This window comes from Mus caroli, chromosome 9 (assembly GCF_900094665.2).
Source record: "Mus caroli chromosome 9, CAROLI_EIJ_v1.1, whole genome shotgun sequence".
Taxonomy (NCBI): Eukaryota; Metazoa; Chordata; class Mammalia; order Rodentia; family Muridae; genus Mus; species Mus caroli.
Window position 1 is genome coordinate 96,621,450 of NC_034578.1, and position 24,893 is coordinate 96,646,342.

Sequence of the window (24,893 nt, forward strand, 5' to 3'; positions counted from 1 at the left end):
ACTGGGATTATAGGTGTGCACCACTGCACACAGTCTATGTGGCACTGGGAATCAAACCTAGGCCTGTATGTGCTAAGCCAAGCACATCCTCAACCCCTAAGTTCTTTAAAGTTAGTATATTAAAATGTATTCACTGAAAACACCATAACCTTTATGTATTGTATTATGACCCATCCATCTACCATTACTACTCTATAACTCCAAGTGTCCTTTATCCTGTCTCTCTCCCAACTGTAGTGTCCTTTTCATCCCCCTGCCTCTCGACTCCAGTTAGTACTCCTCATACGCACATGTGTGTGGGACATCCCCTGGGGCATGGGTAAGCTACCACTGGCAAAAACCTACAGGAAAGTGAGTCTTCCTCCCTCAGTAATGACCAATCACCAGAATCTCCTCTGTCAAGGGTGGGACCTTGGGGGCCCTACCCCCATTTGTGCAGAAATTTTGTCTGCCCAGATTCTAAATTTTTATTACACATAATTTATATTTTTTAGAAGAATAAAGTAAGTTTAAACTATTAACCACTAATTAAAAAAAAAACATCAGGCCAATGATTGTCCCTGACATCTGTGTAGTTATTTACGGTGTTCAGTTCTAAGTTAATTCTGAGCATCCTGCCAACTAAGACAAAAACACAGAATTTGTATTGACTTTGTTGTCCAATAAAACATGACAAATTTTCTTCTAAAACAAGACAATTTTTATCCTAGTATTAAATTCAAGGGAAACTGATTGCTTCATTTTACATTGTTACAGGAAGTGCACAAAGTGAAATGGAAAATGCTTCCAAGCAGCTTTAGAAAAGATACCAAGACATACCATAAACATACTTTTCTTATATTCCCATTCTATAAGAGATACACATTTAAAAGAAACTCCATCAATGAATACTTCTTTGTTGTTATCGGTTCTACAGGGCAACTGAACATGCTATGCAGCCAACCTATTACTGAGCTACATCCCCAGGAACAATTATATCTTCAAATAGTATGTTGGGTTTTGATGACAGACCCTAGAAAATATATAGCAGGATACTTTTTAAAATTCAAAATAGCCAAAAGGAGAGGGGAGGGGAGCGGGAGGAAGGGAAGACATGAGAGAAGGGAGGAAGGGAATCTCTAGAGGCCCCAGACAATGAATGGAATACACACTAAAATTCAGAACTACCAAGGAGTTCAGTAGAGGGCTGCAGCTCCCAGCATCTGTTCTGCTTAGAGTTAGGGATAGTCAACATAAGGATAAGTCAATTTGGGTAGGAAAATTAGAACCACAGGTGTAGTCTCTGTATTTTGTTGATTTTTGATTTATTGAATAAATATTTTGTACTAGAGAGAAATAGTATATAGAAAACAGCAGAAATATTAAAATCTAATGCTAACATTTTTAAAGCCAATTTAATTTTATTTTCTGTGTATGACTATTTTCCCTGCATGTATGTTCATGCATCACATGAGTGTCTGTTGCCCATGGAGGCCAAAAGAGGACATCAGGTCCCTTGGCACTGGTGTTATAGACATTTGTGAACTGCTATCTAGGTGGTGGGAAAGGAGCCTGGTGTTCTACAAAAGCAGTAAGTCCTCTTAACTGCTGAGCCAGCACTCATGCACCCTTAATGTCTTTTTAAAAAGGTTGTTTTAGCTTTGGAAGGTTTAAACTAAAGATTGGTCTGAAGCTGAATTAGGTAAGTGGACAAAAATGTAGATTTTGAGTGTCCCCTTCATCATGTCATTAACACTGACCCAATTAGTAAATACAATATTTAGAAACTTGATGGCAATAACAATAGGAGAGGGGGCTTTCGAGCCATAGGTTATGCAAGATCTCTAGAAGCTGGCTCTCAAACATGGTTAACAGGGAAATGCATCCCTAACAAAGCTGATCAGAGACGCTAATGAATGTGGTGTTATGTGTTATTGATGACAGAAAGATTATGACTGTTTGAAGGACGAAGGCAACAGCATTACCTTGTTTATCCACTATGTCCATCTGAGTATTTATTTGGTCATGATTTCTGTTTGGCACCCAAGAATTTAACAGAGAACTGTTGGTTTCCCTACCCTCCCTTCACAGATAGGGTCTATGTTGCCCAGGCTGGGTTCCAAATACTGCTTTACAGAAGTCCTCTTGTCTTAGCTTCTTCAGGATCTGAGACTATAGGCCTGGGCTGCTCTTGTTGGCTCAAAATCAAACTACATCAGGCCAGACTAGACTAGACCAGACCAGACCAGACCAGACCAGACCAGACCAAACCAAACCAAACCAAACCAAACCAAACCAAACCAAACCAAACCTCAGTTTCTTAAATGTGCAAAGCTCTATGAAACTTGATGATCAGATAAAACTAACTATACAGGGTAGAGTGCAACTTAATGGTAGAGCTTTTGTCGAGCATGTATGAGGCTCGAGGCTTAATCCCCAGTACTGCAAAAACCAATCATTCATGAAAGGGGCTTGTCACATCCCACATTCTAAATGACAGAAACAGAATTTACACATTAAAGATTTGTTCTCTACTATCTCTAAAATAACAAAGCCTGACTCAAAAACTGCTCAGAAGATATTTAAAGATAGGATATTTATTATAAGGATAATCTTATGAGAGAATGAATCAATATACCTTGGTACTTAGTTAAGAATATTACATATGGGGGTTGAGAGACGGCTCAGCGGTTAAGAGCACTGACTGCTTTTCCAGAGGTCCTGAGTTCAATTCCCAGCAACCACATGGTGGCTTACAACCATCTGTAATGGGATCCAATGTCCTCTTCTCGTGGGTCTGAAGACAGCTAAAGTGTACTCATATGTATTATATAATAATATATAAATATTATATAATAATAAATAACAATAAGTAACTTTAAAAAAAGATTGTTAAATATCAGGGGCCAACAAGAGGGCTCAGTGGGTAACTCTTTTCTAACAAAGGAAAGAAAGTGAAATTTCTCTGTAGAGAAAATATCTTTCTGGAGTTAAAAAAGTAAGCTTAAAAAAAAAAAAAGATTTACTTTGTGTGACTGTCCAAGCATATGAGGCCAGAGAGGTTATAAAGTCCTCTGGGACCAGGGTTAGAGGAGGTTGGGAGCTATGTGATGAGGCTGTTGGGACCCAAACTCTAGAAGAATAGCAAGTGCTCTTAACCACTGAGACATCGCTCTAGCCCCCTAAAAGCAATTTTTATAAAGAGTCCTTAAAATCTGAGGCAGGACAGCTTGGTTTACATATTGAGTTCCAGGCCAGCCAAGGGAACATAGTGAGGCCATAGAAGGAGTTGGGGTGGGGGGTGGGGGGAGTTCATTTTTAGCATTAACATTAATTTTTACTTAACAGTAAGAATACTGTTGCTGGGCGTGGTGGCGCACGCCTTTAATCCTAGCACTCAGGATGCAGAGGCAGGCAGATTTCTGAGTTTGAGGCCAGCCTGGTCTACAAAGTGAGTTCCAGGACAGCCAGGGCTATACAGAGAAACCCTGTCTCGAAAAACCATTAAAAAAAAAAAAAAAGAAAAGAATACTGTTAAATAAGAAAGTTTTCAAATAGACTTGCATCTAACTATCAGTATATAATTATGATGCGTACAACTACAAAGACTTCCCAGTTTTAAAGCTGTGGTTATTTACTTAGCTCCAAACTCCTTCTCTGGTCTCTAAGTTTAAAATATTATCTTTGGCTAGGCATGGTGGCACATACCTTTAACCCCAACACTGGAGAGAAGCACAGGCAGGCAGTTCTCTATGAGAATGAGGCCAGCCTGGTTTACAGAGTAAACAAACAAAAAAACTTTGTACATTCTCATTTAAATATTATTGGCCTTATAATGAGACTTGAAGAATTTAAGAAAGGGCATTTCTCATAACAAGGGTAGACAATTTATACAACTTTAGAAATAGGTTTACTTTAGCATCTAGAATCACTTACCCTGGTCATTGTATCGAGACAGATCAGCTTGGCTGATGTACAGGTCATGATCACCATCTAGTTCCCAGAATTTACAATAAATGACATAGAAATGTTCATAAGAGAAGTAATCTGTGATTTGGTTTATATCTTCTTCTTCCTCCAAAAGGGCCAGAGTCTGAAATGGTATGAATAAAGGAATTATTATTATTATTTATTTATTTATTTTGGTTTTTCGAGACAGGGTTTCTCTGTATAGCCCTTGCTGTCCTGGAACTCACTTTGTAGACCAGGCTGGCCTCGAACTCAGAAATCTGCCTGCCTCTGCCTCTGAGTGCTGGGATTAAAGGTGTACGCCACCATGCCCAGCCCAAGAATTAATTTTTAAATGATGTTCAACTAGTTTTGGTTATTATAGTCTCAAAAGTTTCTGTTCATTAACTTAAAATTTCGATTTTGGTACCAAGCCAGGAACTCTGTGTGTGTGTGTGTGTGTGTGTGTGTGTGTGTTTGTGTGGTCTGAGACAGGGTTTCTCTGGCTGTCCTGGAACTTGTTTTGTAGACTAAGCTGGCCTCAAACTTGGAGATCCACCTACCTATGCATCCTGAGTGCTAGGATTAAAGGTGTGCACCACCACTGCCTGGCCAAATGAGTAATTTTTTAATAACTAGTCCTCTACTATTCACGTTCATAAACTAAGATTCCTTAATTTTTCAAAATTATATGAGCAATATTAAGAAGAATGTGGATATACATATAATGTTTGGCTTTGTAATGGAATCAAGTTTATCATAAGCATTATTTATGTATACAATTGAGGTTGCATATGGTGGCTTGAAATAGAAGGCAGTGGGTGGAGCTAAGGACTCTGAGCTAGTCTCTGTCTCAGTTTGTACCACTAGGAGATTCCAGGAATAATGCCTTTTGTATCCATAATTCTGTAGTTACCAAAATTATCATTTAAGTGGGTAGAAAAATGAAAACATTTTTATAAATGAAAGAAACTTTAAGAAAAATTAATAGAAAAATGTCAGGAATAAATATAAATGAGCTAAATCTCCTTATTAAAATATTTTTGATCAAATATAAAAAAATCCCTCAAAACAGATAAATATATATATTGTCTATAAGAGATATGTCTAATGGGGCTGGTGAGGTGGCTTAACAGTAAAGGTGCTTGCTACTAAGCATAATGAATTGAGTTTGATACCAGGGGCCATACTGAAGGAAAGAACAGATTCTTGACTTCTGACCTTTACCTGATCACTCATACCACACAAATGTAATAAAAATTTAAAAAGAAAATGTCCAAAATTAGAGGCCCATAAAAGACAAGTATAAATAAAAAGAAAAATAGCTAACAATACTAACTGGAAATAAAGTGGGATACAAGGCAGAAAACACAGAGGACAAAGAGTATGAACTTGTAATAGAAATGCATTGCTTTGATTGTGGTGGTCTCAACAGTGCCAATGGAAGTGGCACCATTAGGAGGTGTTGCCTTCTTGGAATAGGTGTAGCCTTGTTGGAGGAAGTGTGCCACTGTGTAGATGGGCTTTGAGGGCTCTGAGTGTTCAAACTCCACCCAGGGCAGAAAAGACCCTCCTCCTGGCTGCCTGCAGAAGACAGTCTTCCCCTCCTTTTGCTTCCATTGAATCAAGATGTAGAACTTTCAGCTTCTTCTCTAGCACTATGTCTGCCTCAACTGCTGCCTTGATTCCCACCATGATGATAATGGACTGAACCTCTTAAACTGTAAGCCATCCCCAATTAATACTGTCCTTTGTAAGAGTTGCCTTGGTCACAGTGTCTCTTCACAGCAATGCAACCCTAACTAAGACACTGATAAATTATTTTTTAAAATGTTTCCAATAGAAAAAAATGTTTACAATAGGAAGTGATTTTGTAAATTGAAAAAAAATCATTAAATTATATAAACTGTTTAATGGAAGGTTATTAAGTAAGCAAAATTAAGTTATAGTCTTCATAACACAAAGGAAACACATGGTATAAGTGTACATTAACTTCTGCTGTTTGTTGCCATCCTGCCCTGCTTGGGTCCTCTCACAGCAAGAGAATGAAGAAAGGACAAATAGACAAACAGGCATGCATACAGGAAAGCTGGGATCTGGTGGGGTTCTCTAGAACTACCCTGGCACCTCAGTTTGTTTATCAGTTACAGCACAGGGTGGTAGTAGGGATTTAAGCTGGTCTCAGCAGGAAGTCTTTGTAGGTGAGCTATACCAGGCTGTAAACATCCAGGAGGAAGAAGTCACAGTTGCTAGTTCTTGCAGACACAGATTAATCATCCATAAATACTCATACTTTGACTCAAGAAAAGCTTTGCCATCTTTCTTTACCCTAGTCCATATGGGTAAAGAGTCGGCCAATTTCTTATGGGCTGTCTGTTCTTGATTCCTCCATTAGGCTCTGCCCATGTCATAATACCCATCCACTCAGGATTTACTCACTTAGGGCTTCCTCTGCTCCCAAGTTAGTGAATATGTAAGAGAAAGGATGAATTGGATTTTAAGAGTTAATTTAACAGCATCTATTAAAGTATCATTTAATCCAGGATTTTTTTCTTTTAGTAGTCTATTCTAGAGAAATTGTTATTCATATACTCAGAAGAGTATGGTTCAAGGATGGTCCCTACATTATTGTAATAGAAAAAAAATATAAAAATGCCCTAAGCCTCAATAGAGGAATAATCAATTACAGCATAGACATGCAATCAATCATGCAGAATAGATGGACAGAAATAGAAGGAATCCTGAGACATTTTCAAGAGAAAAGAAAACCCGCCAAATTTATAAAGTAGTACGTATCTCCCACATACTTTAAAAAAAGGCCCCATAGAGCCAGTAGGATGGCTTAAGAGGGTAAAGATTCCTTCTGCCAAGCCGGATTCCCTCAATTTGATACCTAAGACCCAACTCAGGCAACTCGTTTTTCTGACAATAGCATTTGTATGCTACCCCCACTCCAAATGAATAAATGAATGAAAATATCCTTCTATATAGCATTCTCACAAAACAAAACAATATACTATATAGATAAAATAAGGCCACAGGGGTGGTTCAGTGGTTAAGTGCATTGCCTAGTTTTTTCAGAAGACCCAGGTTCAATTTCTAGCACTCACATGGTGGCTCACAACTCTCTGTAATTTTAGTCCCAGGGGACCTGACACTCTCTTATGGCTTCTGAGTGCACCAAGCATACATGTAGTATACATATATATACTTGCAAACAAAACTCTTACATACATAGATAAATGAATACAATTTAAAATAAGAATACAGATAGGTAAGTTCTCTATGGGGAGTGCATGAAATGCTGGGTGGATAAACAGTGATGGTTAACCCCCAGGACAGGGTTTCTTTGTGTAGTCATGGCTGTCTTGGAAATCATTCTGTAGACCACACTGGCCTCGAACTCACAGAGATCTATTTGCCTTCCTCTGCCTCCCTATTGCTGATATTAAAGGTGTGTGTTACTACCACATGGCATAAACAGTGTTTTTTGATAGTTTTTTACTCTAAATATATTAATAGAACTAGACTATTTTGAGCATTTGTTCATAGACTCAGAAGAAGACTAAGGAGATGGGTAAGAAAAAGAAAGAAAGAAAAAGAAAAAGAGGAGAGGAAAATAAATCACTCCGTAGAAAGAGAACATTTGACTTCTACTCTGAGTTCTGCAGCCTGCTAGGTGTGTGTTTCTGTGCAAGTTACTCAACAATACCTGAGTCTCAGAAGATTTTATTAAAGTAGTAATAAAAGGTTAGAGGCTCCAGCGAAGGCACAAGGGTAAAGAGCATTTGCTGCTCTTGCAGGGGACCTGGGTTCAGTTCTCAGTATCCACATAATGGCTCACAATCATTCAGAACCCAGTTCTATCTGCTCCAACACCCTCTTCTGACCTCCTTGGGAACAGTCACACGTATAGTACATATACATACATGCCTTAAAAATGTGAGAAATCATAATTTTTGTTATTAAGGAAATTACTGTTTTCTTAACCCACTTTTTAATACCAACTGTGAGCCCAGGCAGACATCAGATGTTCAATGACTACAAACAGACTGTTCATTTTAGAGCAGTGCTTCCTAATGCTGCAATCCCTTAATACAGTTCCTCATATTGTGGTAATCCTCAAATATTACTTTCATTGCTACTTTATAACTAAATTTTGTTACTGTTATGAATTGTAACATAAATATCTGATATGCAGGGTTGTTTAATCTTCAAAGGAGTTGTGACTCACAGGTTCAGAATTTTTGTTACAGAGTAACAAAATATTTATTTCTCCATTATGGTTTGCTAATTTTCCAAGTCTTCAATACCTTGTCTATGTAACGTGAAGATAAAGATAGGAAGGATACAGAGCAAGAAGGTACTATTATTAGTAAAGGTTTGTTTAGTATGATCCATTTAAAATACTTTTTTTTTCAAGTGTGAATCATTCTATTTTCTTTATATATTACTTCGGTAAAAGGCTCCCACTAGTGGTCAATAGTTTTTTGTTTGATAAGATAACTGAATAAAATGTATTACTTCTAGCAAAGCAGAGTCATTACTGAATCAAGTCTATAGACTTCCATTTCTTTGGCAAGCCCACTTTTCCAACCTGTTACTATCACTGGAGCCCTGGCCACTTCCACTAGTTGGAAATTCTTGAACAGGAGGGACATTTCTGTTTCTGGCTCTGGCTTGTGCTGTTGCTGCTTCCTGGAAGTCCCCTTCCTATTGAGAGTTTATCTTGCTAAACTCCTGATATTCTCCAAGATGAAAATCATATGTCAATCCTTCTGAACTTCTTCTGCATCTTTTATGTACATCTATCAATTCAGGTGTAGATGTGCATTTCTGTTTTATTTTTATTTTAACAGCCTTTTCCCCACATGAGTAACTGATAAGTGCTTATAGCCTGGAAGAAGTAATACTTAGAACTTTGCAGTAGAGTAAGAAAAGTAAGTAAAATTATTAAATTGGCCCTTATATATCTTCATATGAGAGGCATACTTGCAAAAAGTTGCTTTTCCTTATCTCCGTCGAAGTAATTTTTCCACTCCAAGATCTGTTGACTGTGTAGAATATTCTCTGAACAACCTAGTTTCAAAAGGAAAACAAAATCAATTAAAAGACAAGTTCAGATCTCTAATGCCCTACTGAAGGCCAGATTATGAATATCTGTAGAACTAATGTAAGCAACTACTTTTGATGTTAATTGCAATTTTGAATAAAAAATGAAACTATGTGTTTTAGCCCCACATATATAGTATAAATTTGCCTCTGTAAGAGAAAAAAAATTCCATTCATGTTTTCATTTCCTAACCACTTGTATCACTCCCACTGTGTCTCAATTACACAGGGACACCTTATTCAAGTAGTGCTCACTGGACTATGTATGTTTGGTAAAGTAACGAGGTAGGGGGATTCTACTTGTGTTGGCTTAATAATCGGAAAGTCAGAGGATGGCTGTTAAACTGGTCTGAGTCAAAAGAGCATTATTTTTCTTATTAAAGTTGTATTTGGGGCTTAGCTTAGCTCTTTCTCTGCAACCCTCTCACCCTTTCCTCCTGTCCCTATTCCTTTCTGTCAGAGGATGACCCAGGAACAGTTTCTACCAGGGACCCCACAGTCATCACACTTGCCCAGGATCCAGAGAAGGCAACAGTAGCCAAAGAACATAACATTCACCCAACAAAGATAAGACCAAATATTGGTACCAAGAAACTTTTCAAACAAATGTTTGAAGACTAGATGAGTAGATCCCAACACAAGAAGCAAGCAGGCACAACACTTTAATATCTAACAAAGTAGACGTCAAATAAAACTGATCAGAAGAGAAAGGAAACTACACGCTCATTACAGGAAAAAATCAAGAGGACGCTGACATTCTAGACATTTCTGTGCCAACCACAGGACCCAACTTCATAAAAGAAACACTAAAAGTCACATATTCATCTTTATAATAGTGGGCGAAGTCAATACCCAACTCTTGCCAGCAAAGGTCATCCACACACAAACTAAACAGAAATAAATACTGGAGCTAAATAATGTCATAAATCAAAGGGATATTGTAGACAGTTCCTGAATATTTCACCCAAACACAAAAGAATATACTTTCTTCTCAATAGCTTATAGAACTTTCTCCAAAATTAATCACATACTTAGATACGAAGCAAGTCTCAACAGATATAAGAAAACTGAAGTAACATCCAGCCTTCTACTTGACCACCATGGATTAAAGCTGGATATCAACAAAAGAAATGTACGAAGTAGGCTGGGCGTGGTGGCACACGCCTTTAATTCCGGTACTTGGGAGGCAGAGGCAGGGGGATTTCTGAGTTTGAAGCCAGTCTGCTCTATAGAGTGAGTTCCAGGACAACCAGGGCTATACAGAGAAACAAAACAAAACAAAAAACCAAAAAAAAAAAAAAAACCAAAACTAAACAAAAAAGAAATGTACTAAGTGCTTACATTAAAAAAAGAAAACCTGGAGAGATCTAATCTTAGTAATTCAGTGACACAGTGAAACCCTAGAGCAACAAGAAGAAACAGTACTGTAAAAAGAGTAGATGGTAAGAAATAACCAAATTCAGGAATGAAATCAATGTAATAAAACAAATAAAGATACAAATTAATGAAACAAAGAGTTGGTTATTTAAGAAAAAAAAATCAACAAATGGAAAAAGCCTTAGCCAAAGTAACTAAAAGACTGAGGGAGAATATCCAAATTAATAAAATTAAGAATGAAAAAGGTGGACATTAGAACAGACACTGAAGAAGTTCAGAGAATCATAAGGATAAAGTTTACAGATCTATACTGCACCAAATCAAGAAACGTAAAAGTATCAATACCAAGTAAGCAATTTAAAGAGACCTATAATTCCATGTTCTCTTGAGAAATTAAAGACTTTTAACCGGTGGCAGAAGTGGGGAAGCGAAGTCCAGGGCCAGGTTGATTCAGCATAGAATTCTGTGAGACTTCAAAGAAGAATTAACAGTAATATTCCTCATTCTGCAAAATAGACATTGGGAGAACACATTACAACTCTGCTTATAAGGCTACTCTGACCCTGATACCTAAACCATACAAAGAGCCAAAAAAGTTATATAGATCAATATCCCTTATGAATGTTGATGAAAAGATTCTAAATCAAATACTTGCAATTTAAATCCAAGAACACACCAAAATTAGTTTCCACCATGATCCAGTTGGCTTCATTCCAGAGATACAGGAATGGTTCAACATATGTAAATCAGTACACAAAACCCACCAGACAGATTGAAAGATAAATAACCACATGGTTATTTCATTAGATGCTGAAAAGAAATACAACATTCCTTCATGATAAAAGTCCTGGAGAGCCTAGGAATACAAGAGACAGATGTAATAAAGGCAACACTACAGCCAACATCAACCTAAATAAACTCAAATAAACTCCATTAAAACCAAGAGCAAGACAAGGATATTCACTCTATTCAATATAGTACTTAGCTAGAACAGTAGACAGCTAAATAAAGGGAATGCAAATAGGAAAGGAAGAAAGCAAAATATCTTTAGTTGCAGATGACATATATAAAAAAGATCCTCAAACTCCACTAGGAGACTTCTAAATTTCATAAACACTTCCAGCAAAGTAGCAGGATACAAAACTGACACACACAAAAAATCAGTAGCCTTTCTATATAAAGTGAACATTTGAAAGAGAAATCAACTATCTTTTATAATAGCCTACATTTGTTTTGATAACTCTAATTAAGCAAGTTAGACTTAAGTAATAACATCTTTAAGCCATTGACAAAATAAACTGAAGAGACCAGAAGATGGAAAAATCTCCCATGCTCATGGATTGGTAGGATTATTATTGAAAAATGGTCATTTTATCAAAAGCATTCTACAGATTCAATCCCCATCAAAATTCCAACAAAATTCTTCACAGAAATTTGTTTAAACTTCATGTAGAAAGATTAAAAATCCAGGATAGCTAAAACAAATCTGAATAATAAAAAAATTTCTGTTTCAGATTCCAATTCATTCTACAGAACTATACTAATAAACAACATGGTATTGTCCATAAAAACAGACATGTTGATCAATGGACTCGAAGATCCAGACTCACTTTTGATTTTGATCTGATTTTGACAAAAAGGCAAAAAATACACACTGGAAAAAAAAAGACATTTTCAACAATTGGTGTTGGGTAAACTGGATGGTTGCATGTGGAAGAATAAATCTGATCCATATTTATCATCCTGTACAAATTTTGATTTAAAGATCAAGGGCCTCATCATAAGACCAGATATCCTGAATCTGATAAAATAAAACTGGGGCATATACTTGAACCAATTGTCACAGGAAAGAACTTAAGACACTGATAGCACAGGCACGGAGATCAGAAATAATAAAAGGGACCACATGACGCTAAAAAGCTTGTGTATGGCAAAGGGCATTGTCATTTGGGGAAAACAGCATCCTTCAAAGTGGGAAAAGATCTTTACCAATTATACATCTGATAGAGGATTAATATCTAAAATAACCAAAATTACAGAACAAGAAAGCAACCCAAATAAAAAAATGTGGTACAGAACTAAGCAGAGAATTCTCAAAAGAGGAAACACAGTTGTTGAGGAACATCTAAAGATATGTTCAACATTTTCAGCCATCAGAGTAATGCAAATTAAGCCTGCTTAGAGACTTCATCTTACCACAGTCAGAATGGCCACGATCAATGAAACTCAAAACAACACATGTTGGCAGGGATGTAGGGAGGGAACATCCATCCATTGCTGGTGGGAGTACAAGCTAGTAAAGCCACCATGGAAATCAGTGTGGCAGTTTCTCAGGAAGCTGGGATCCTTCTACCTCAATATCCAGCCCCACTAGGCATGGCATCATTTACATCCCACTACAGAGACACCTGCTCATCCATGTTCACTGTTGCTCTAGTCAGACTAGCCAGAAATTGAAAACAGTCAACAAGCTCATCAACCGATAGTGAGTAATGGAAATGTGCTACATTTACACAATGCAATACTATTTAGCTGTTAAAATTAAGTTAGGAAATTATCAGATAAGTGGATGGAGCTAGAAAAAAAAAAATCCCCAAGTGAGGTAACTCAGATTCAAAGAGACAAATATTGTATGTTTTCTCTTATATGTAGATGTTAGCTTTTAAACCTTCAATATGTGTGCTGCAATCTGAAAAACTACAAAGGTATTGAATAAAGGACTAGCAGGAAAGAAGGGTTCTCCAAAGGAAGGAGAAATAAGATATATTGGTATGCAAAGACAAAGGAGAAAGTAGAAATAGGAAAATTAAATAGAAAGAGGGATGGTAAAGGAGGGAGTACAGGGAGGTCCAACTAACTAACTAACACTAAAGGACATTTAAAAACTATATGGCAACATACTACTGTAGAAATATTCTAAAATATATACATATATGACATCAATACCCTGACTAGACACCTTATGTTACCAAGTTAAATAAACTGCCAGTACTAGAACTGAGTTACATTTTGTTGAGTCTTTGGTCCTGTGGAAATCCCCAAATATCCCAGGATATTGTCAAGGTTATTCTGCACAGCCTAATAGCCCGATTGCTGACGACAATACTTACACATGCTATCAAGCACAGAAATGTAAAGCTGGTGTTAACTAGAAGCTTCACTCCTGCTGACTAGAATTCATGGTATTGGAATGTAATCTGCAAGCTACCAGAGACGGGTAATCATCAGTATTTTCTAGCTACAAATCCTGGTCACCTGTAACAGTAGCTTGCTTGCAAGATATACTAGTACAATAATGGCACAAATGGTATAGGGGCAACCAAGTACTTTTTAAAAAAGATTGGTCAAAAGGCCCACTGCATGGGCTGAAACTCATACCTGACGGCACACACATGCCCCGCACAAGTGTGGAGGTCAGAGGATAACTTTTGTTATTTGGCTAGCTCCACCTAGTTAGTCCAGAAGTTCAACTAAGGTTATCAGGCTTAGTGGTAGGTACCTTTAATGGCTGAACCATCTTGCTGGCCTGGCCCTCAAAGACAGTATCAATATACACATACAATTTTTATTGTTCAGTATCACTAGAGTTTTATATAAATTTATTTCTTGATTTAGACTATAAGCTTAATTTAAAGTATGTTAAAGTATGTATATTATTTATGGAAGCAAAATATTATAAAACCTTGATCTGCATTAGTTTTCTCTCCTTTCTCCTTTTTAAAAATTATATTTGTGTGTAGATGTGAATATATGCACCTACATATAAGTGGGTGCTCATGGAATTCAGAAGAGGGCAGTGGATTCCCCTGGAGCTGGAGTCACAGGTAGTTGTGAGCTGCCCACATGGGTCCTGGGACCAAACTCTGGTCCTTTGGAAGAACAGTACATGCTCTTAACTATGGAGATATTTTTCTATCCGTCTTTCTACCTTTTGGCAGAATTTTAAATTTTTAGGAATTTAAAAGTTTTATGTGATAAAGAGATGACTCGGTGATTAAGAACACTTGCAGTGGACCTAAGTTTGGTTCTCAGCACCCACAAGATGGCTCACAACCATCTGATCCTGGGAATCTGATATCCTCTCCTGATCTCTGTGACACTAGGCATACATGTAGTACATATACATATACGTAGGCAAAGCAGTCACATATCTAAAATTAAAAAAGAAACACATAAGTATGTTAGGTGTGTTCTGTTGTAAGTCTTTGCTAAGCTGCTTTGTTTGCAGTGTAAAATAACACACTTGTGTCTTCCATCTCCCCAGTTGTCACATTCTGAGGCTCAACTCCATAGCAGATGTATTGTCTCTTCATCACTGAGGTAGGGCTACCATCTAGTGGTGAAAGCATGTAGCAGCTGGCTCTCCAATTTGCTTGCTGTTTTAACAACTTTGTCACAATTTTGAAATACAAAAAAATAGCAAGAATCATTCTTTACTACTAGTGAGAAAAATAAAACTGACAGTCTTTCACCAAGACCTCTAGTCAGGTTGACAGACAAGTTGAATCATGTGTCAGTTCCCTTTGTATATATGAAGATGGAAACTAATTCACGACACAGGCTGCCAGGATAGGAAATGCTTGGCTCTAATACATGCTATTTTTGAAAGTAGATGAAATAAGGAGAGGAATTAACAAAGAATCCTCACTATAGGTGATGAGTTCAGATAAACATAGTTAAGCAGTGGAAGTCTGGCTCATCTGCCTGGAAAGTCATACTGAGTGGATCACCAATTCATTCTTTGACCGTCAGAGCTCTGAAATTTCTTCTCAGTCTTTCTAAATAATTTGGACAACTACACAATGTTTCTAAAAATTGATTTCTTTCTATGTCGAGAGAAAAGGGGAACAAGCTTAAAGCTCTCTCTATGGTGAGAAGAAGCTACTGCACAGCTCAGTAATTTTAGCTTACAGTGATAGATTCAGGCCAAGTGAGAACCGAGTAAACCACTGAGACACCATCTGTGTGAGCCCCAGAATAGCTTCCCTGCCAGTGCCAGGGCCACGGAGAACTCTTTGAAGGCCCATTGCTCACTGTAAAAACGTAAATGGGCCACCTCCCTTTTCAAGGCTGGCATATGTTGGCATACTTAAGCAGAGCATTTAGTCACTAACAATCTCTTGGCCCAACATGTAAAGCTGTAATTCAAAGGCTATAATTTGTTGGTATTCATATTTTTATTTCCATTCATTGCCAACATAACTTGTCTTTTTAGTCAGTAACCTTTTTAGGAAATAAGGAACATGGGCTGACTTTTGCAGTACTTTCTTACCTAGCTGATGTTCTTTCTAGTCTTAAAAACACTGACAAAATTGTTACCAAAACAGGATGTATATTCTTTTATCACAGAGCTTTATGATTTATTACTTATGATCTTCACTGTTTTTGCTATGAGTAAGATGTTTCTTTAGTTTGGTCACTTTCATGCCCAAGTATGCGATTAGTCAATTTCCTACTAGAGAGTATGTTGCAATTATTCTAGAAGAACCTCACTTGTGCAAACTTAACACTAAAGTTTCAGCAACTTCATGCTATGATTTGGCTAGATTTCCTAATAAAAGGGCTTTGGAAAGAACAGGCAACCAATACAAAGTTCTGTTTTCATATACTCATTGTTAGACTTTTGCTTTGACTTGTTTTGTGGCTCTAGGACACTTTGCATGCCAGACAAGTGCTCACCACTGAACCACACACATCTCCAGCCCTTTATTGTTATAATGATGGTCTAAAATGTCCACAGTACAGTTATTTTGATATCTCAGTATGTACAGAGTCATATCAAGTACTTCCAAGTAACTCTTGATACTTTTTATGACGCTATTTTACTGTTACAAATATTTTTCAGTTTAGTGCTTACTTCTGAGTAATAGAATCATTTTTCTACATTGAAGACAAAGTATATATTAACATAAAAGTATGCATTTCATACCTCTAAGCAATAATATGCAAATACCATGAAAATGACGACAGCAGAGATAGTAAATTATATTCTCTGAGTGACTAGTATAGTTCTTACCTTTTCTTTTTTTATTTTTTATTTGTATAGTTTTTCCTTTGTCCAACAATTATTAAGCTAGTGGAATTTCCTAAAAAGTGGGATAAAAAATCATAAATTTTGTAGACACTAGTTGCGGAACACCATAGACTGCTATAGGCTCAGCCATGTCAAAAAATAGCAAACTAGAAAGAATGAAGAACACTTATCTCTTTACTTTTCTGTTCATTAACATTTTTTCTGTGAATAAATTCTAAATAAAGGGCTGGTGAGATGGCTCAGTGGGTAAGAGCACCCGACTGCTCTTCCGAAGGTCCAGAGTTCAAATCCCAGCAACCACATGGTGGCTCACAACCATCCATAACGAGATCTGGCGCCCTCTTCTGGAGTGTCTGAAGACAGCTACAGTGTACTTACATATAATAAATAAATAAATCTTTAAAAAAAAATTCTAAATAAAACATCATTTTTTTTTTCTTTTGACAGGGCCTTGATCCATGGTCCAGGCTGGTTCCAAACTTCAGATTCTTTTGCTTCAGCCTCTGAAATACTTGTGATTATAAGAAAACACTGAAAAACTTAAAATATGCTGCTAATGTGCCCTACACTTACAGAACAGCCAATGACCAAAACTCAGTAATTCCCCTTGGATTGGCAGAATTTTTGTGCATGCACACACATGTGGGGGCCAGAGAACAACCTGTGGGAGTTAGTTATAGCCTTCTTCCTCATGGTTTCTGAGAGACTGAACTTTAGTCATCACACTTGGTGGCAGCCACCTTTAACTGCTGAGCCATCTCACGAATATAGACTCATTAAGTAAGAATATTCTCATGGGTCCAGGAATATCACTTAGTTGTAGAATATTTGTCTAGTCTCACAAAAGAAAAATATTTAAGAATAGAATTATTTTTTACTTAATAAATGTTTAATGTGCATCTATTAAGTAACATATTTGAGTTCTGGGGCCAGAGAAGTAAAATATGCAGATAAAGCCCCTGCTCTCATGTAGTTTATATACAGAGGAGACAGACACCGAGCAAAACATTAAATATCAGAGAAGAGTCAAAAATAAAGCAGAAAGTGTTCAGAGGCTATTTAGGAAAGTATCTGGAAGCAAGTGTGAATAGGATGAAATGTGTAGAAGGACATTCTGTGTCAAGGAAAGAGGAAGAACAAAGCATCTGAGGTAGAAATGCGCTTGCCCAGACATGGTGAGGGGAGAGAGAGAGAGAGAGAGAGAGAGAGAGAGAGAGAGAGGGGAGAGGAGAGAGAGAAAGAATATCATCAAGCAAGGTTGGTCCACATAAGCAAATCAATAAGTATACTTCACCACATAACTATATGTACAGACGGAAACACTTGGTCATCCTGATAGATGCAGAACAGGAATTTGACAAGTTAAACAAGCCTTAATGATAAAAGTACTGGAGAAATTAGAAATAAATGGAACATACCCCCCCCCCCAAATAAAGCTACTAGGTGACATATCTTTAAGGCAACATTATACTACCAAGAAAAAAATGATAGCATTTTCTCTAAACATCTAGAACAAGACAAGGATGTTCACTCTCTCCCCTCTTCCAAGACTAAGCTAGAGCTGTAAGAAAAGAGAAAGACATGAAAGGGATACAGCCAAGAAAGGAAGAGGTAAAATCCTTTATTTGCAGATGACAAGATTCTTCCACTCCACCAGAAAACTCCTAGATGTAATAAATACATTCAGTCAGTTGCAAGACAGAATCAACATATAAAAATCATTACCTCTTATGAATACAATAGCAAACCTGCTGAGAAAGAAATTAGAAAAAATATCCCATTCAGGATAGTGCCTCCAATAAAATTTATAGGAATAAATCTAAGAGGTAAAAGATCTCTACCAAACCCAAACTAAGCAAACACAACAAAAACATTTAAGATACTCAAAGAAACAGAAGAAGGCATCAGATAAGAGAATGACTTTTTATGCTTCTGGATTGGCAAAATTAATATTGTGAAAGTAGCAGATTCAATGTAATCCTTGCCAATGGCATTCTTCACAGAACTAGAAAGCAATCATCCCAAAATTCATATGGAAACAGAAAACCATGTATAACCCAAGCGATCCTAAGCAGAAAGAACAATGCCAATGATAATACATATTCTTAACCTCACACTATGCTCCAAGTCACAGTGACAGAGGCAGCAATATACTGGCATGAAACAAAAAACCAGCCAGTGAAACAACATAGGACCCCCTCTTCCCCAAGCAAACCCATATGTCTATAGACACACCTAATTTTGGACAAAAATATCAAAACCATACACTGTTCAATACACTGCTGGCAAACTGGATAATCACCCATAGATAAATGAAACCAGAACTCTGTTTTACACATATGTGCGTACACACACACACACCCTTCTTAAACATGTGGAGAGAGAGCTAATTTCAAGGGATCCAAGGACCTTAATTTAAATCCTGAAATGATTAAATTATGAGAGAGAAAACAAACATTTCAGAATATAGCTATAAGAAAGAATTTTCTGTATAAAACTGCAATAGCACAGGAAATAGCCTTAAGAATTAATAAATGGATTTTGATAAAAAGTTTAAGAGTTATTACATAGCAAGTGAACCTATCAGTTAAGTGTACAGAACCCTATAGAATGGGAGAAAAATCTTTATCAGCCATACTTCAGACAAGGCAAGTTAAGATCTTATAAAAATTACAAAAATGAACCTCTAGAACTCAAAAACTGACAGTCAATAAGTGGGACAATGAAAAGAACAGAAGTTCTCAAAAGAATAAACACTGGGCTGGGGAGATGGCTCAGACAAGCGTAAGGACCTGACTTCAGATTGCCAGCAGTCACACAGATAGCTGGCCATGTGGCTGGTGTATGCCTGAAACCCTAGCTCCGGAACTGGGGCAGAGAAAGGTGGATCCCTAGGGTTTGCTGGTCAGCAGTCCAGCTAATCAGTGACCTCTAGGCCCAGAGAGCTCTGCCTCAAAACAGAAAGTGGAAAATGATAGAGGAAGATACTTTTGTAGATTTCTGGCCTGTATAGATCTATACACATACACACACACACACACACACACACACACACACACACAGACACACACACAGACACACACACAGACACACACCAAAAATACCAGGTAATAGTAATATTAACTTTATTATTAGATTTGAGGCCCAATTCACAGGATGAAATTTATATCTGACAACAATACGAACTAACCAGTACCCCCAGAGCTTGTGTCTCTAGCTGCATATGTAGCAGAAGATGGCCTAGTTGGCCATCATTGGGAAGAGAGGACCATTGGTCTTACAAACTTTATATGCCCCAGTACAGGGGAATGCCAGGGCCAAGAAATGGGAGTGGGTGGGTAGGGGAGCAGGGCGGGGGAGAGTATAGGGAACTTTCGGGATAGCATTTGAAATGTAAATAAAGAAAATATCTAATAAAAAAAGTGACAAAAAAAAAAAAGAAATTTATGTCTGATACGAGACTGTGCTGTTCTCAGTTTTGTTCAAAGGAGTTTCTCTTTACACTGGGTGGTGGTAAATAGACTCAACTGGTAAAAATGCTGAAAATGTTTGAGTGTGTAGACTCAAACAAGACATCTGTATCACCCTTTCCAAGGCCAAAGAAACAATGAGGAAGAGGGGTGGAAGGAATGTAAGAACCAGAGGATGGGAGGGCTGTTGTCTTCTGGACATGGCATCATGCAAGGGCCATTGCAATCAAGAACACTCAGAGATGTAGCTATCTGCACAAGCCTTACACAATACTGAGTCCATCAACACTTCTCTTTCTCAATGCTATTGGCAGTCAATGCTTGGCTGGAGAGATGCGAATCTTTTTTCTTTATCAGTGATGAAGCCACTGATAAGTTAGCTGCCCATGCTCTACTAAATAACTCCCTCCCATGCTACTGCAACCAACCCCAGCTGGACTCAATGGGTCCCAAAATAACAGAGACATGAAAGTTAGAGGGAAGGGGGACAAAGAGGGTGATGGAAGACGAATATTATTAAATACATTGTATCTGATCTCCGAAATTGTCCAAAAAGAACATTATGTTCACTCCATGAGAAATCTATTTCAAGGCATGATTCACCATTATTTCCCTTTCTTTTTCTCCTCCTTCATTATTATGATTTGACCCAGGATCTCACTCAGTAGCCCAGGCCGGCCTGGAACTCATTCTATAGCCAAATCTGGTCTTGAACCTGCTTGTGATTCTTCAGTCCTAGGATTGTAAGCATGAACCACCAACCATGCCTGGCTTCACTTTCAAAAACAGTGAAAAATTCCTGTATTCTTGATATTAGAATCTATCCTTTGTAACATTTTCCCTCACCCCAATAAAGGTTGAAAAATTATACAAATAACTAACAAAAATTTTAAAAAGTGTTCAACTAAGTGTTAGTCTCCAGGGAAATGCCAATTAAAACTATTTTGTGATTCTATCATATACCAGCTAGAAGAGTTATCATCAGAAAAACAGACAAAAAAGAAACTAGCCAGAGAGATGGCTCAGTGGTTAAGCATGTGCTGTTCTTGAGATCCCAGGTTTACATAGAGCCTAGCACCCATGTCAGGTGGCTTAAAGCTACAGGGAATCCAATTCCTCTTCTGGCCACTGTAGGTGTACATGAGCCTATATTCTGGCAAACACGTAAACATACATGTATCCCGGATATATTGCAGTGGTTTGAATAAGTCTGGCCCTCAGTCCCCAGTGAGTGAACCGTTTAGGAAGGATTAGAAGCTGTGGCCTTGTTGGAGAAGTCTTTCTCTGGAGGAGGGCTTTGAAGTGTCAGAGGCCCACAGGAGACCGGCTCAGTCTCTCTGCCTCCATCCTGTGGCTCAGATGTAAGATCTCAGCTACTGCTGCTCTAGTGCTGTCTGCCCACCTGCTGGTCGGGGACTAACACTCTGAAACTATAAGCAATGCCCCAATTAAAGTCTTCCTTCTCCATGTTGCCTTCATCATGGTGCTTCACCACTGCGATAGAATAGAAACTAAGACACGTACAGTTTTGTTTTGTTTTAAAGGAGATGACATAAAATGCTGATGAGGATGTAGAGGAAGAATAATCTTTATTATAGCTTGTGGGGTGGAAACTAGTACAGCAATTATGGAAATTAGTATGGAAGGCTTTAAAAACTTAAAAAATAGAACTTATATGACTCATCTGTACCACATTCCTGGACATTTACCTAAAGGTCTCTGTATTCTACTACAAAGATACACATATTCTATGTTTAATGATATAGTCTTCCACTAACAGGGAAATGAGACCAGCTTAGATGTTTATCAGTAAATGAATGGACAATGAAAGAAAATATATATACACAAAGGAATTATATTTAGCTGTAAGGAGAATGAAATTCACAATAAAATAGATGGGTCTGGAAGCTATTGTATTAAGTGAGTTAAGCCAGACTCAGAAAGACAAATACTGCAATGTATTTTTCCTATATAGATCCTAGTGTTTAAAGGTTTACTTATCTTTATTTTATGTGTATGAGTGTTTTTCCAGCCTGTATGTAAGTATACCATGTATATGCAGTGCTACAGAGGTCAGAAAAGGGGGAACCAAGTTCCACAGAAGTGGCCTTACAAATGGTAGGGCTGCCCTGTGGATGCTAGAAACTGACCCCAGGTCCTTTGCAAGAGCATCGAGAGCTCTTAGCTGCTGGGCCATTTCTCCAGCTCCAGGACCCTAGGTTTTAATGTTTGTATTTGTGAGGGAGGCTTGAGTGTGGGCATGGGCTATGAAACATGAAGCAGGACTACAGAGGGGAAGAGAGGCGGGACAGTGGGGAGGAGGGCCACACAGCACACTTCATGAAAACAGGGGTCAAATGGAAGGCACAAAGTGGGGATCATAGAGAGAAAGAGAGCCAGAAGGATAGGAGAATCAATCAAAACAACTTTCTCTGAGAATTCTATAATGAAACATTACTTTGTATGCTAGTCATAAAACAGTAGTGAACAAAACTGCACAGGTATGAGGGGGACGATGGAGGACAGACATGGATTGTAAGTTTTATTCCAAGTGAGATGAGAAACCACGGAAAGGTTGGAGCAGAGGAGTCATGTGATCTGACTTGTCTTTTTTTTTTTTTTTTCTAAGATTTATTTATTTATTTTATGTATATGAGTACAATGTTGCTATCTTCAGACACACCAGAAGAGGGCATCAGATCCCATTACAAATGGTTGTGAGCCACCATGTGGTTGCTGGGATTTGAACTCAGGACCTCTGGAAGAGCAGTCGATGCTCTTAACTGTGGGGCCATCTCTCCAGCCCCTGTCTTGAAGTTTTAAAGGGTAACTGTTTTGGGAAGACAAGTCTGTATGGGCAGTGATGGTAGAAGCAGAAAAGACCAATCAGAAGTTGTCCAGATGAGAAAGCACTCTGGGGACTGTGGGGAGACGCCTGCTGTAACTGCTAGTTCAGAATGGCTAGTGAGCAAAACTGACTTCTGAGATAGTTTGCTGGAAGAGTGACACCACCTTCTGGCTTAGAAAGAATGTTACATTTTATTTATTTTAAAATTTAACACACTCTCTCTCTCCCTCCCTCTCTCCCTCCCTCCCTCCCTCCCTCCCTCGTCTCTCTCTCTCTCTCTCTCTCTCTCTCTCTCTCTCTCTCTCTCTGTCTCTCTCTTGCACACATGCTGTATGTGTGTACATTCCATGGCATAAGTGTGGAGGCCAGAGAATAGTTTCTGGGAGTTGGTTCTCTTTTTCTACCATGTTGTCTTGGTATCATACTTGGGTAATTAGGCTTGCTGGCTAGGCTGCTAAGTCTCTTTGTTTGCTTGTTGTGGAGACAGGGTCTCTCTATGTAGGTCTGGTTGTTCTGGGACTTGCTATGTAGACCTGGATGGCCTCCAAATTCATGGAAATTCACTAGTGTCTGCTGCTTGGCTTAAAGACAGACATCAGCATGTCTAGCTGCTGAGCTTTCTTGCTGGCCAAAATCTTACCAAGTGTTTTAGCATCAAAAGAGAAATAATAGAAAAGAAAAGACATTCCAATAGGGGGGAAATACTCAAATAACATAGTAGACATTTGTTATATTAGAACTACACTCTCAGAATGACAGAATTCTCCCAAGAGGAGACTACCCTATTTACCCGAGTTATCTCAGTAAGCTACTGGCAAAGGCTGTCTCACTTTAGTGTATCTATGAATATGAAGTATGCCTTTAGCTCGTGTTTTGAATACCTGGGCTATTGGGGCAGAGACTGCACTGCTGGCCTGGACCCTCTCACTCCTGATGACCTGTGCTCATCACATCAGACCAGATGCCAAACAAGGAGCGTGAGCACCACACACACTGGAATTGTGAGCATGTTGTTTGAGATTCCCATATGGCTTGTTCTGTTTACACACAAGCTACTTATTATCTCTATCAATTATAGGGGTCTAGAGACATCTTTTTTTGGGGGGGAGGGAATAAACTGTTGATAATTATTTTAAGTATTACTTAGAAATGCTGAAGCTGACCAAATATGAGAATCTGTAACAGTAAAGGCACTGGGTAGAGAGGTGGATTAGACGTTAAGAACTCTGGCTGCTTTTCCAGAGGACCCAGGCTTGATCCCCAGCACCCACATGGCGCCTCACGACAGTCTTGTAGCTCCAGTTCTAGGGAATCTGATGCCTTCTCTCAGCCTCCACAGGCACTGCATGCATATGAACACAGACATATAGGCAAAATACCCATACAAATAAAAATAAATCTCAAAAAAGAGTAAATGTATGCCTTATAATACCAGATAGATATTAGTGCAATTTTATACCACAGACCTCTTAAGTATTGACCCACACGTGAAGGGCTATGGATACAAATAAAAAGTTGCCCATTTATTTTCACTTTTTACCTTATTTCCATTTAAAATAATCATTATAGACCCAATTACCTTTTGTACAACAATGTGAAAGCCTGGGTACTAGCTAACAATAAAGAAGTGACTTAAGCTCTTTACTTCAAGTCAGTGCTCATCCTACCGTGGTGATGTAGCGGGAATGGAATTCTGGAGCATCTTTCAGGAAGGTGAGGCCAGGGTGGGTATCTACCACATCCTTAAAGAGATTGAAATCAAAACTAAGTTAACAAACATAAAAAATCAAAACCTCCTCCTCCAAAATATTCCTTCTTGTGGAATAGGCTGAGAGTTGAGCAAATCTATTCTGGAATACTGCATAATACACTGAAAATTTAATTAATTTTTTGTTATAAGCATGTTTATAATACCTGATTTTCTACACGCACACAATATGCTTAAATATAAACCATTTAAATTATCTGTATTTAGTGATTCACGAGTCAAATGCTTTAGGGGTATGTATGCTTTGCGATCCTAACACAGTAAAGGCTGTCTGAAAAGCCATCCCATAGATCACAGTATGATTTACCAGGAGTTATGACAGAGACAAGACAACAAAAATGATTTTCTTTCTTTTTT

General features: G+C 38.0%; 1 protein-coding gene across 2 annotated transcripts in view; it reads right to left on the reverse strand.

Moving 5' to 3' along the window:
* The window catches only part of Ppp2r3a (protein phosphatase 2 regulatory subunit B''alpha), a 133,128-nt gene that overhangs the window by 34,786 nt on the left and 73,449 nt on the right, over window positions 1-24,893 (reverse strand). For both annotated transcript variants that reach the window (XM_021171945.2, XM_021171946.2), the window contains 3 exons: window positions 24,436-24,510; window positions 8,920-9,006; window positions 3,916-4,072 (listed from right to left, as the gene is read on the reverse strand). In XM_021171945.2, coding sequence (XP_021027604.1) covers window positions 3,916-4,072; window positions 8,920-9,006; window positions 24,436-24,510 — 319 coding nt within the window. The remainder of the gene's footprint in view (window positions 1-3,915; window positions 4,073-8,919; window positions 9,007-24,435; window positions 24,511-24,893) is intronic.